Genomic DNA, 14,655 nt, shown 5'->3' with positions numbered 1-14,655 from the left:
AAATCATACATTTTCCTGAAAGCGGTTCTTTGGTACCCAAAACTGAATTGACACAGGGCCTTGAACATTATTCCCTATAGTAGCAAACAAGCTGGAGATCTGCAAGAAGTCCTGGAATTCCTAAACAATTACGAAATCCCTACCATGGAATACAGCGCAGGCCACTTTCTCCATATCCCTCTGAGTCTCTCCTCTCAACTGACTCCATCACTCAGCTTTCTAAAAGCACTGAGCATACTCACTCCACATCAGATTTGCCCTGATTCAGAATTTCTTCTGAGCATGCTGTAATACTACAAAGATATGAGCTGCCCAATTTTTCCATCTCTCTTTCTCACCAGCCCCCACACCTTTAAGCGATGCTCAAGTGAGTGTCCTAAGTTTTTTAAAGTAGGCACAGTCATCATGACTCATGATTCATGAGGACATATGGTATGTTGTGGGGGAAAGAGATGAAATATTTTGTTTTTAAATACTAAGTTATGTTTTCTGAATCTGGGGAGCCCCCCCCCCCCCAAAAAAAAAACTTATGTTGTCTACTAGGAGCCAAGCCCATTGCATTCAGGAATACAACGGGCACTAGATTAGATGGGGGGAGTGGAAGAACTCTGTGGAGTGCCTCCCCCCAGGACATGGAAAGGCTGCAGGCAGCTGTTGTGGAACTCACTGGCAGGGGCCGCTCTCACACAGCAGGAATCTGCAGCCTCCAAGCCTCAGAGGGAAGTGGAGGGAAGAGGGGGTGGTCAGGGGTGGAGAATTAAGGCAACTGGCTGGCCGCTAGACAAGCCGGTTGGAGGAGGAGCCACTCAAAGGTGCGACAGCCGCCCTGAGTGGGTGTTAAGTGCTGAGTGGTACTTAAGCCATGAGACACGCTCCTCCTCCAAGGCCTTACCAGAAATATATAGTGGAACAGATGAGTCAGCCGGGTGTAGTAGTGTAGTGTAATCTTGCAAGCCGGGTCACAGCCCTGACAGAACAGTCCTGTCAGAACTCTCTCAGCCCCACCTACCTTGCAGGGTGTCTGTTGTGGGGCGAGGAAGGGCAGGCAATTATAAGCCCCTATGAGACTCCTTCAGGTTATGAAAAGCAGGATATAAAAACCAACTCCTTTTCAATGTCTTTCTGCCCCACCGACAAACATAAACCCATCAACTTCGCCATCAGAAGGAGGAGCAACAACAACAACAACAACAAAATTATTGATATTTGTAATTTTATTGTTCTCCAACTGGAACCTTTCTGATGCTGAAGGTGACAAATTTACTGTTTGGGTTATGTTTGATGGGGACTCTCACAAAGTCCAGTAGTACACTGAAGATATTCTTTTAAAATGAGGTACCTTTCTGATGACTTACCAAAGACAAACATGCTGCTTCCATAGACCACTGCTGAATGATGATACCTTGGTGCTGGAGGGGTCCCTGTGGTAAAAGCCCTGTGTAATAGTTATAATAATTTATTTGTATGGAGACAAATACTGATATTTTGGTAAAGTTTTTCACTATTCAATTGGTCCTGCTCTACTTGACTGAGGAGTTGTTATGCACTATTTGAGGCATATACAATCTACAGACATCTTGAATATTTTGCATGTGTTGCTGGATTAGATATGCAACATGCATCAGCATTACTAAAAACAAATCAAAGGAACCAACAAGAAAATGTGTGATACAAATAGCAGGCCAGCAGAAAGGGCTTCCCTGTTTCTCCCTCCTGCAGAATGGCTGCTCAGTGAAGAAGACTCTGATGGCAGTCAGGACAATCAGGCCAGTGAGAAAACCTCACTCTCAACTTTCTGCCAAAAAGGAAAGTAATGGGTTCTCCTAGATCTGGAGCTTAGCAGAAGGAAATGCTTTCCATTGGCCTGTGTGCCAATGTTTAAACAAAGAGAGACAGAGGGGTTAAAACACTGGTATTCTTTTTCACCTACAAATCTCAACTGAACACATATTACATAGGTACCAGAAATACTGTTTTACCTGCACCAAGAACAGTCCTTCACATCAAATCTCAACAAGTCATTCAACATCGTTTTTCTGCAGGAGAACGGAAAGAAGGCATGTTGTTGTAAGCTACAACATAAATACTGATTGATTAAAAAGGTTTTTTTATAGGCACAGTATATCTTTTTTGCCTTTGACAAAGACAAGTGGCAAAGAATAACAGGAAATGTTTTGAAACTAAAGTGAAAGACAGTTAAAACCTTAATTCACACTGACTAGAGTAGTTGCATAAGATATGTGCATGTCTTAATAAACATATTTTATACACTATTACTGCATTGAATTGTTCCAAGACTGAGCACTCACTTAACTTAATTGAAACAGTATTATTATTATTATTGACTAATTGGCCACATGTTTGTCAGTATTAGTGAACAAATATATTCATCTCTCTGTACAGATTGAACTTAAAAATGTAGCCTTCAAGTCTATCATGCAGGTCTGATGATTTATTAACATCATTTTCTCCCAGCACATACTCCTTCAGCATCTGAGTCTCACAGGAATGGGTGCAAAAGACAGTTATTTTGTTTATGGATCCCATTTCTTGGGGTTTTAAATGTTTCTTATTAGAGCACTAACAACAGCTACTCCCATGATACCACTTGGAAATCTAGATGTTATTAATGTAATGAATTGACAGCATTATATCCCCTTCCTGATCCTGACCTCTACAGCCTAGGCTAGCCCAATCACATAAGGAAGCAGGGCTGACTCTAGCTAGTATTTGGAAGGCAGATCTCCATGAAATACCAGGGTCATGATGTGGAGTCAGGTAATGGGAAACCACCTCAGAACATTTGCAGGGTCACCATGTCAGCTGTGACTAGATAGCAAAAAAAATCCCTTCCTCACTGAACAGAAGTAAGTATATAAGACTCTTCTCTGTCAGATTCAGAAATCCTATGAAAAATATAGCATTAAAAAAATAAGCCTTACAGTTTATAAGCTAGTAAAAAAATCATAGAATCATGGAGTTAGAAGGGACCTCCAGGTCAGCAGAATGCTGAAAACTCATAACTACCTGCTCACCCACAGTGACCCCAATTCCATGCCCAGATGATGCCCCCTAAGACTCCCAGACTCCCTGGCCAGTCTGGCCTGGAAGAACTAGGCCTCCCGACCCCAAAGTGGCAATCAGCATTTTCCTAGGCATGCAAGAAAGGACCCCAGGAGCCAAGCACCAACACCACCCCTTCTGCCCATCCACTCACAATCTGCCTAAGTTCACAGAATCAGCATTTCTGTAGGATGGCCTCTGCTTAAAAACTTCCAAAGAAGGAGAACCTACCACCTCCTGAGGAAGCCTGTTCCTCTGTAGAACTGCTCTAACTCTCAGGAACTTCTTCCAGATGTTTAGCTGAAAATTCTTTTGAACTAATTTCAGTCCATTGGTTTTGAGCCAACCTTCTGGAGGAACAGAAAACAACTCTGCTCCACCCTCTATATCGGTGCTCTCCAACCACCGGGCCGTAGCCTGGTACCGGGCTGTGGAGGCCTCGGTACCAGGCTGCGGCGGGGGAGGAAGGCGCAGGCACCAGACCACCAGCAGGGACACCTCCCTCCCTTCCCCTCCCACGGGGCATGCTTGCTGCACCGGGAGCAATCGGCCGCCTCCCGGTACAGCGAGTGCAGTGCTTGCAGGGGGGAGGCGCGAGTGCCGCACTGTGGGGGGCACAGGTGCAGGGGGGCTGGCGTTTGTGGGCCAGCGCCTGCACCTCCCCTCCACAGCACACTCCCAGCACAGTGAGTGCTGCGCCGCACCTTCCTCTCCCCCCCCCCCCCGATCCCCAGCCTGAAAAAGGTTGGGGACCGCTGAGTCTATATGGCATCATCTAAAGAATTTTAAGATTGTTATCATAGCACCTCTTAGTCATCTTCTCTTCAAGCTAAACAGACCAAGCTCCCTCAACCTTTCCTCATACGACTTGGTCTCCAAACCCTTCACCATCTTCGTTGCCCTCCTCTGGACACGTTCCAGTTTGTCTACATCCTTCTTCCACTGTGATGCCCAAAACTGAGTACAGCGAGGTCTAACGAGAGCAGAGTAAAGTGATGCCATTGCATCACATGATCTGGACACTATACTTCTTTTAATACAGTCTAAAATACCATTTGACTTTTTTGACACCGTCACACTGCTGACTCATGTTCAGTGTACAGTCTACCAAAACCCCTAGATCTTTTTTGTACACATTACTATCAAGACAGGTCTCCCCCATTCTATAATGAGGCATTTGATTTTTCCTACCTAAATTCAGAACTTTACATTTATCGCTATTGAAATTCATTTCATTCATTTTTGCCCAATTTTCCAGCCTGTAAGATCATCCTGTATTCTGATTCTGTCTTCTGCTGTGTTTGCCTTCCCTCCCATGTTAGAATTATCTGCAAATTTAATAAGCACCCCTTCCTTCATCCAAATCATTTATAAATATCTTGAACAACACAGGGCCCAGGAAAGTTCCCTCAGGCACTCCACTTGTCACTCTTTGATAAGAGAATGATGAAAGAAGAATATCATTAGATCTGTATTGCAGACAAGGGTGGGTAGAAGGCTGAACATTTTAATACCCATTTTTCAGGACACAGTGACTGGAACAATATGAGTATAATGTAGCCTAATAGCAATAACACCATTTTTATAATAAATGATTTCTCAAGTATTGGAAATCAATCATCTCTTCTAGCAAGAATTAGTAACATGAGGTACTAATGGTAAAGCACTATTCCAAAATAACAACAAAACCTCATTCAAACATCTCCAAGATAGCCTCAATGGGTCTTGTCCAACCATAAATCTTCTGCAGACAAAGGCCAGGATCCAAAAAGATAGGATACAAGTCCCACCCCAACTCCCTTTCATACTACTATCACATCAATTCATACATATATGCTGAAAATGTTATTTTGGGACATACAGCTTTCAAATGCACCTCTTTCTGTCTTTTGTCAACTTGTGGGTTTGTGATTAGCGGCATTAAAGAACAGAATGCACCTTTATTTAGAATTGCCACCCATTTCCAACCCAGCAGGGACCAGGCTAGGCTGATCTCATTATGTAGTAGCAGGCAAGGGGAAATCACCTCTGAATATCCCCTGCCTTGAAAACCCTAGGGGAACCCCATAAGTCACTTGCACCTGGATGGCACTTTCCACCACCACCTGGGCTCTTGTGCCTGTTAACAGCAGCATGACAGGCAAAAATCCGACAAGTGAAACTCTCTCCCCACCACTGTCCATCCAATACCGGGAACACTTCACTTGTTGAAATATCTGCCTAGCCCTTTGTTAAAGAACCCTGTTCACAGGAGTGGGACGAAGGGTCGGTGGGGAAGATTAGCAGAGCGACTCTTCTCTGCAAAATGACAACTTCGTTCTGCATAGGCGACGCCGGGTCCAGTCGAAGGGAAGCCACTCCGGAGGGACTCACCCATTATCTCCGCCGAAGACGTAGATGGCATCCCTGTAAGCGACCACGGTGTGTTTGCTGCGGCTGGGGGGACAAGGAAGAGAACACCGATTGATTCGCCCCTCTGCACCAGCCCAGCGCCCGCTTCCGCGCCCCCTCCCCAACCGCTCCGGACGCCTCACCGGGCCCCGACGAACTCGTCGCAGGGCGGGAGGCGGCGCCACCGATGCACCGTCTCGAAGGGCCCGAAGTTCAGAGTCAGGTACTCGACGCTATCCGAGCAGCTGTGGTCGAAATCCACGCTGGGTGCCACCTTGGAGCGCCCGACCGAACTGGCCACAGCCGCCATGGTCCAGGCATGAATGGCAGAGGGCGAGAAGCCGACGCCACATCTCAGAACAAACTACAGCTCCCAGCATTCCCTTTCGACGGCCGCTTCAGGCAACGCGCTCAGACTACAAATCCCGGCATACCTTGCTCTGCTGCTCTACCTGAGGAAAGTTGTCGTTTGAAGTGGGGGGTTAGCTAGTGATGCGACGTTACCTTTGGTGGCTTTACAGGCCGATTGTTAGTTCAGAGCTACCGCATAGTCCCTGTTTAGAAACTTGACCACCCAAACAAAATGCAAGGTTTTGAAGTAATAAAATCAAATCTCGACTCCTAATTGGATTAGACGACGATGCCCAATCATCTTAGTTTTCTGGGCCAGGTAGCTGGTTTGTAGGAGCTTCAGAATGCACCAACAATAGATTAATGAGAGTTTTACAAAAAGAAAGGCCTGATTGCAGAAGCCTATTTTCTCCTACCATTTTCAAATTGGCCATCTCCACCGGGGCAGAAAATTGATAGGGAAATATCAATATTAAGTCAGTGGTCAATATTAAGGTGACCATATTATCCCACTTTTGGAGGCACATCTGGGGGTACCTGGCAAATTGTACTTATGTTGAAATTAAAAATATATATTACAATACTATATTTGTGTTCTATGTGTTCTATGAAACTTTTTGTTGCTCCATATAGACCAAATTTTAAATCATGAACTCCCCCCCCCCCGGCCAATGGTGTGCCGCTTTATCAATGTTAAAATATGGTCAACAATCAATATGTAAATTACAAACTTTGTTTAAAAAACCCAAAGGTCCCCTGTGGGATGGGGACTGGCTGCTACTGCAACCAAAGCATAGAAAATTGCACCAATTTAGGCAAAACCCAGACCATTCCAAGGAATACATGTCAAGAGGATTCCAAGGTACATATGGCCTTTGTTGAGATTATAGTAGGAGAGCTGGGGGGCTCATGAGACACTGCTTTGCTGTGGTATCCAACGAAGCGAGGGTTGACTCTCCAAAATTTATACCCCACAAATCATGTAGGCCTCTAAAATAGTACTGGACACCGATCTAGCTGTAGGGAAGACTTCCAGAAGTAGTGAGGTATTCTAAATCTATTTGCTAGAATGCCAATAATTTCTCATATTTGTAATGTTAAATTAAGCAGAACTGGAACAGTGAAAAGATATTGTGTGCCCTTTGGTCCCCAACCTTTTTATTACTGGGGACCCGTTGATGCTTGACAATTTTACTGGGGCCCGGAGGGGGGTAGTCTTTTGCCAAGGGACGTTGCCGCCGCCGGCTGAGCCCCTGCTCCATTTGCTTTCCTGCCGGCGCCCCTGACTTCCTGCAGCCCGCTGGGGGGTGCTGCCAGCAGCAGCTGCGCAGCGCCATGCCGAGGGGGAGCCCCAGCCATGGCGGCCACTGGAGAATACCAAAGATGAGCTGGCAGCAGAGTGGCAGGGCAGCCCCTGAGGCAGCAGCCGGGGAGGACAAGGAGGAGCCACGGCCCGGTACCGATCCCAGGACTGGGTGTTGGGGACCGCTGCCCTAAATGGTATTACCATCCTGTCCCTAAGTAGCGTACCTTCATTTCATATAGTACAAACACGATGGCGTTACTATGATTTTTAGGTAAACTATTGTTCATGCAGTACACAATTGTTAGAAATTTTAACAGAGAAAACAAAGTGTAGAAAATTTCATTATTTATGCAAGAGCAAGCCATGGTTTTCTGCTGAACAAAGGACCTTCAGACTTTGATGCATGAATCCTGCTGTCTTCTACTTCACTATGCATGCAGCATTAGCTACTTCCATTTTCACAGAAACCATAGCTGGCTGTTACAGCCACACAAAAAAACTATAATTTGTTCTTTCCCAGCATACCATGATTCTCAGTTATGGTGGAATCTTACTTTTGAATCCTGGTTTGCAGGAAAAGTACGAACTATAGTACAATCAGATGGGTAAACTATAGTGTGATCTCCAGAAACCTGGCATGGGTCCTATCAGTTCCTCCTGCTGGTGCTTTCCTCCAGTCCAAGACCTGCCTCTGCCATGCCAATTGACTCTTGCATTAGTCACAGGGGTGGGCAAACTGTGGCTCACCAGATGTCCATGGATTACAGTTACCACGAGCCCCTGCCAGCACAGCCAATTGGCAGGGGCTCATGGTAATTGTTCATGGACATCTGGAGAGCCACAGTTTGGCCACCTCTCTGTTAGTGGAAGGGTCATGGCACCAAAACACACCCAAGCATATGGTTTGCCCATAAACCAGACATCTGCAGTATGCAAACAATAGGCTGAATCACCAAGCAAGAATTTCAGGTCAACTGGCCATTTTTAAAATTGCCCACTTTGAGCAAAAATAGGCCTGTAGGCATATACCTTGACATTTCATGCAAATATTTTTGACAAAACAAAATTTCATTTCAAAAGGTGCAACATTTCACATAAATATTGTTTTAAAGGGATGTAAAGTTTTCCATAAAATACTGCAAATTTAGCTTCGATTTTAAACTAGAAAAAGATAGTTGATTCAACTGGTAGGAATATCCTTATTACATTTACACAAATATTTTTCCTAGCAAAAAAAGTTTTCAAGATGGATGTTTAAAAGAAGGAATATTTATATAACTTGTATACATACAACATTGAACATAGATTCCTTTCAAAATCTAAGCTAGAATTTCTTTCTTGATTTCTAAAAACTTGCAAAAAGCATTTGAAAAGCCGAAGACTGCATTTGGTTTTATATTTCCCAACAGAAGGGGCATTTCATGTTTGGTCCTGTGCATCTCCCAACATCCTTTGCCCAGAGCAACAATATATAGCCAACTGTTATTCTATTACAAGTTGAGCTCTTCTGCCACAGACTAAGGACCAGACATTAGGTCAAAGTCTGAAACATTTTCATACAATATAATAAGTTCTTTTGCAATTATGCAGTGGCCTTAGAAATCACAAGAGTAGTAGTTGGAGTTTGGAACGTGAAACTGGTTTCTTCTTCCGCAGAGAGAAATACAGAGGTCATTGATTTGTATATGGATAATAATGACTTCTGCCAGAATTGTTTTAATTCTCACATTTCTGGCAACGGCCTCTAAAACATAAACATTTAACATGGAATCCATTTCTAGTGAGGCTGTTCCTTCCTGGCAACTGTATGAGGGAAGCCATCACCCAATATTAAAAAGGAAACCAGAATGCTAACATCTAGGGGTATCTATCTGTGATGTTTCTCAAGCACACCGCCTCATCAAAACCAAGAGTAAGTTGAGATCCAAGGCACCTCCTAGGCAACGCTGGATTCATAACCTCCAGGTGAAACCAGGATCTTTCAGAATTGCAACTGATCTTCAGACTACACTGATCAATTCTCCTGGAGAAAATGGTTGCTTTGGAGGGTGGAATCCATGGCAATATATCCCAGTCAGGTTCCTTGCCTGACTCCACCCCAAATCCCCACAAATTTACCAACCTGAAATTGGTTTACAGCAGACCCCAAAGGACCTGTAATTATATGGAGGAAGTAGCAAGTAGCTGTAAACACTGGGAGAGCATAGCATTGAAAGCTTTTATTAGGAGGGACAACTTTCCCAAACTTGCTTAAAACTTGTCTTAGGTATGACCTTGTTCAAATGGATTTTTACAACAGAAGACCTCCCACGAGAAGACCTCAATTATGTTTTACCCCAAATCATAACATGGGGGGGGGGGGGAGTATGGATTGCTGGATATTTGATCCTATTGAGTGACTGCACAAATGGTTTTGGGAAAATTTGCGAATTCAGCTGAAGGTGCACAGACATTGAAATGTTGACAAGGATATTAATTTTGTCAGCTAAGCTAAACTACTACTGAGAAGCTGTAAGAAAAAGACTGCACAGTACTGGGTTTCACACAAAAGTCAAAAAGACAACCCCCAGTGACTGTTAGCCTGGACAATCATGTTATTCAAGAGTATTTTTCTTTGAACACCAGCCTTGGGAAGGCCCAGAATACATTTCCGATTGCTGACCAAGCATGAAGACTGACAAACAAACCTGGTGAGCCACTACAACTCTGATGAGCAAGACCACCAGTCTCATGACCAATAAGAAGAGGGCCCCTGGCAGGCATTCATAATTGTAGTCCATGGACATCTGGAAAGCCACAGTTTGACCATCCCTGGCATAAAACTGGTTTAGAATTGTATTTTATTTACTCATGCTTCAGCACTGCCTATGCATCTGCTTATATTACTTCTTTGAACCATCTACATCTTACTAATGATTTTGTACCCATACTTTTTGCACGTATTCCTGTATCATACATCTTTTTGTAGTTGTGTATTTCAATAAACTGTTTAATTAGTATCAGTCCAGGTTTTCCTACTGACAGTTGTGTACCTACTGGGGTGAGAACCCTAATGCAAGCCTTTTGCTTAAGGAGACCGATTAACAGCACACACATTTATTTGGTCCATCTATTAATAGTGTTTCTTTCTCTCTCTCAGTTCACATGCACATACTACACCCTTACATGCAAGTCTACAGAATTCAAAACTGAAATTACTGCCAGCTACTGAACTAGAACTTTTGTAACCAAAAGCCTCCACCTTTCTTTGTGCTAGAGTAACCCATAGGATTTTAGCCATTAAAATAAACTGACTTGAGAACATATGATGGATGTATCTGTTGTAGCATCAAAAGCCAAGTTGATTTCATCTGTGGAATTTCTCTATCATGTTTAAAACTTGGCAGCTCATGAAGTCTAAGCTTCCATGTCTGTTTTTGTAAGACATCCATATGATGTTCTTGTTCTCACAGAACACCAGAGAAACACGGATTGTGTAATACTGTACTCCCCCAAGATAAAAAAAATGCAGAGTTGTTTAGATTAAGCAAGGAGGAGGAAATGGGCGTACCATGCACCCAAGCTAACATATGCATCAACACAAGGTTATAAAAACCCATCATATTGAAGTACAAATTGATTAATAGAACTTTTACTTCCACAACTTGATGGATAAGGAATAAAGTTTATATTTTAAAGCATGTAATACAAAGAACAGAAGTCACTGTACACATCCAGTGGTCCTTGTCCTGCTTAAAACCAGCAAATGAAGGATGCAGACACTCCCTTCAGTCCAGAAGGATAAATATTTGAACAGTTTTATTTTAGTTTTCCCAAAAAAGGGAGAAAAAGGCAAAGAGGTGTTGTGAGATGCATCAAACATTACCTGCAGATTAGTCGGTATATGTTAATTTTACTCACCTATAAAAATACACATACTAATTTATGAGTTTAGCTGTTTTGAATAATTCCTGTGTGAGAAGGAAGCAAAAGTATCAAACTGTATTCATGAAGTAAACTGACATGTTAAATACCAGGATTCCATATAAAAAAGTTTGTTTGGTTTCAAAACCAAAGTCATCAGTAACCACAGGAACTGAGTTTTATGTAGCAAGTTCTGCAATGACAGATTTAGAGAAAAATTGTGAAAGTGAGAGAACCCAGGTAAAGTCATTTACTTCCACTTACGACTGGGAAAAATTAATTTATTTTTTTCAGGTTTTAATTCAAACTCTTGTTTTGTAAGTAGATTCCTTTTCATTCAAGTGTCTCTTTGTCAAAAAGATCCATAGTTCTATAAAAAGATGTGATATGGTAAGACTTGAGATAATTTACCCTGTGTTACACAAGTGCAAGTGGGACAAGCTCCCCCTCCCCCCACTCTACACATCCAAACAAACTACAGAGAACCACAATTCCTTCCTCATTCCATTAGGTTGTGCTATGAAAAGTCAGCAGAGTGCCTTTTCAAGGGTGGAGAGAAACTTGGTGTGACGGCACATTATTTTAATGGTTTACTGGAAAGTTGATCAGAAGAATAAAATGTTCCCCTTGTGTGAATCCAGCGCGCAAAACTTAATGCACATCTTTTGTTGCCTTCTGACCAATCCTTCTGTTAACCCACATCGTGATAAAGAGAAGTACTTCAAAATAAAGATGATCACATCTATATAATATCTGGTGAACAATGGAAGGTGTTTCATAAGTCACAAAACATGAAGCAAACCAGAAAAATGTTGTCTAGATATGATCGCAATGCTCTGGATTCATATGCCAATGGCTTGTAGCACTCTTCTTTCATTCTCATTGAGGTGATCTGAGAACACTGCATAGCAAGGCTGCTGCGCAAACTGACACAAGAAGTCTGTAAGGTAAGCCTAAGACAAAAGGGAAAAAATTGGTTATTTTCACTTCCAGAAGATTCTTGATATTTCTTTATAAATTCAAAGATTCTATAGTGTTTAAAATATAAATAGTTGACAACCACGCTAGTCATGAATAGTGTACTTAACTTTGCATGATTCAAAAAATGTATGTCTGATTTGTATAAGAAATATGAGTTGAGGCAGCTAGAGTGAGTCTAATGGAAAAATTGTGACGAAGCAGCAAGAACAACTTATGAGATGCTTATGAGATGATGATGATTATTATTATATTTCAATTTATTTCCCGCCTCTTCTGGAAGGCTCGAGGCAGGTGATGGCAGTGAAAGCCACTAAGAAGGAATTCTATGCAGCAGCCATTGCCTCTGCAAGCTCACTCCTGGCAAATTTTTTAAAATAATTAGGTCACTGACATCCTTAGGATCCTCCCCAAATTTGAAACTTATTAGATTGAGGCTTTTGCGTGCTATTTTGGGGAGAAAATCTTGTTGCTTCACCAGGACTTTGTGACCAGGTTTGATGCAGAATGTGAACAAGAGGCCCCTCAACAGTCTCAGAGTCCCACTTTGGACCACTTTTAGTTTGGTCTTCTTGGCTGAAGCAGACAAGGCCCTGGCAGCTGTCCAGACAACCACATGTACTTGTGATCCTTGTCCCTCATGGCTAATAAGAGCTGGTGGTGGTGAGATCTGGGGCCCACTGTAGGAGATTATCAACCTGTCCCTGATGTCAGGGACGTTCCTGGAGAGAATGAAAGAGGCTGTGGTGAGGCCCTTATTAAAAAACAACAGCTGAATCCCACCAACCTGGCCAGTTACAACCAGTACTTTGGTAAGGTAATGGAATGGTAATTTATTCAGTGTTAAAGTGTAATAATTAAAATTATTTTCAGTTTTCAAATGGTGTTATGAGAGGATTGAAAAAGAAAAACAGAAAAAATAGTACTACTTTAGCCAGTAAAGAAAAGAAAATTAGTAAAAAGCAAGCAAATAGGCAATAGGATGTAGGTTGTCCCACTCACACAAACACACAGAGAAAATCTTAACCATACCTGTAGGTCTATCTGATATAGAGGGTCCTTCAGTGCATCGGGATCATCCTCATCATCATCTTCATAGTAATCATCATCTGTTACCCAAACAAATATATGGTTAGAGATGTCTTTTTGATAGCTGTTTTTACATTGAAGGGAACGGACGTATTTTATTTTCACTAAAAAGAGAGCAGTGGACAACAAAAGAATTAAACTCAGAATACTGGTTATGTTCCAGCTTTTTAAAATGGTATAATGAAAATGCATGTTTGTAGTTTCTCGTGTTCATAAAATACATCCATTCCTCATTTTATTGTGATTATGTTTAAGATTAAGCCAAGTTTAAGGCTACTTCCTCCTCTAATGTACAGCTAGATAACTAGATTTTCAGGTTCACATCATGTCAAAATTTGCCATTCGGTTTCTGCGTCTGTCTTTATTAAGGGATTTATACATTGCCTCTCTCGTACATACTGTCTTGGAGCGGTTTACACAGGTTCGATGCAGATGTTTGATGCAGCAAGCTGTGTTTTGCATCTGCTTTGCAAACAAGAAACCCACAAACAGGACAAGGCAGAAGCAGTGCACAAGTCTGAGACACTTTGCCTGCGCATCCATTATGTTCATGTAGCAGGCAATAGTTTGAGTTCTCCTGACAAACCATCTACTTGGCTATTCATCATATTCATTAAAAACTTACAAAAACTTTGTTCTATTACCACAACACTTTGAGTCCAGTAGAACCTTTAAGAACAACAAAATTCATTTAAGGTATGAGCTTTCGTGTGCACACACACTTCTTTAGATACAATGTTGTGAAAGTAGTATCCTTGAGATATTTTTTGTAAATTCAATATTTTTAAAACTGCCTTTATACCCAAGTTAGTGTCCTCAAGGAAGTGAATAAAGTCATTAAAAACGAATAAATAAATAAAAGCAGTTAAAGCAAAACATGTAGATAGGAGGAAAAGTCAATAAGAATCATTGAAGAATTCCAACCAAAATGAAAAGTTCTTCACATGCTGGTGGAAGACAATGATATAAGGGGACAGACATTATCATCCTGGGGAAGGAATTCTATATCAGAGCTGCTTTACTTACCATATTTGTTTGTGGCAAGAATATCTGACAACAGCTGTCCTGTTAAACCTTCATCCTCTTCTTCATCCTCATCTTCCTGATCTTCCCACATATCATTAGATTCATCTGTTAATTAAAATGGAGAAACATTTTGTCATGAAGAATATTAAAAAAAATGTTTTGCTCTAATGTTCAACACAAACATTTTATATTTTCCAGGTACACTAAAAACATTTAAGTTTAGCAAGGATCATATTACCATGATGCTTCAATTCCTGTATAAAATATGTGAAAAGAGATTCCAGACACTGAAAAAGGATTGCACTACCTAGAAAAAAACTGTTCTAAAAGCTGCAATGATGACACATTATCAAAAGGTTATCACCATAAAAAGTAGAAAGTAAAAACCATCATGATACCTTGGCTCCATTCCGTAGCAGTTTGGCGGGAAGCATTTGCTTCCATTGCATTCGAAAGTTCATTTATTATCAGTTTCAAAATTTTAATTAACAAAGGAATGTTTGTCCAGCGCTCAGGATCTGTAAGGTATAAAACATTTTTTAAATTGT

General features: G+C 41.8%; 2 protein-coding genes across 3 annotated transcripts in view; both read right to left on the bottom strand.

The window, feature by feature from the left end:
* Nucleotides 1–5,915, bottom strand: part of LZTR1 (leucine zipper like post translational regulator 1) — a 38,152-nt gene extending 32,237 nt beyond the window's left edge. The window contains exons 1-4 of the mRNA XM_077335158.1: nucleotides 5,598–5,915; nucleotides 5,437–5,499; nucleotides 1,980–2,036; nucleotides 1,356–1,435 (exon numbers count right to left, since the gene is read on the bottom strand). Coding sequence (XP_077191273.1) covers nucleotides 1,356–1,435; nucleotides 1,980–2,036; nucleotides 5,437–5,499; nucleotides 5,598–5,764 — 367 coding nt within the window. The 5' untranslated portion in view covers nucleotides 5,765–5,915. The remainder of the gene's footprint in view (nucleotides 1–1,355; nucleotides 1,436–1,979; nucleotides 2,037–5,436; nucleotides 5,500–5,597) is intronic.
* A 4,977-nt stretch (nucleotides 5,916–10,892) lies between these two features.
* IPO9 (importin 9) overlaps nucleotides 10,893–14,655 on the bottom strand; it is a 46,116-nt gene continuing 42,353 nt past the window's right edge. For both annotated transcript variants that reach the window (XM_077335156.1, XM_077335157.1), the window contains 4 exons: nucleotides 14,506–14,625; nucleotides 14,108–14,212; nucleotides 13,025–13,101; nucleotides 10,893–11,967 (listed from right to left, as the gene is read on the bottom strand). In XM_077335156.1, coding sequence (XP_077191271.1) covers nucleotides 11,857–11,967; nucleotides 13,025–13,101; nucleotides 14,108–14,212; nucleotides 14,506–14,625 — 413 coding nt within the window. In that variant the 3' untranslated portion in view covers nucleotides 10,893–11,856. The remainder of the gene's footprint in view (nucleotides 11,968–13,024; nucleotides 13,102–14,107; nucleotides 14,213–14,505; nucleotides 14,626–14,655) is intronic.

Source organism: Paroedura picta, chromosome 4 (genome assembly GCF_049243985.1).
Source record: "Paroedura picta isolate Pp20150507F chromosome 4, Ppicta_v3.0, whole genome shotgun sequence".
Classification (NCBI taxonomy): Eukaryota; Metazoa; Chordata; class Lepidosauria; order Squamata; family Gekkonidae; genus Paroedura; species Paroedura picta.
The sequence above is the reverse complement of the archived record's forward strand: the minus strand, read 5'-3'. Positions and strand labels throughout refer to the sequence as shown.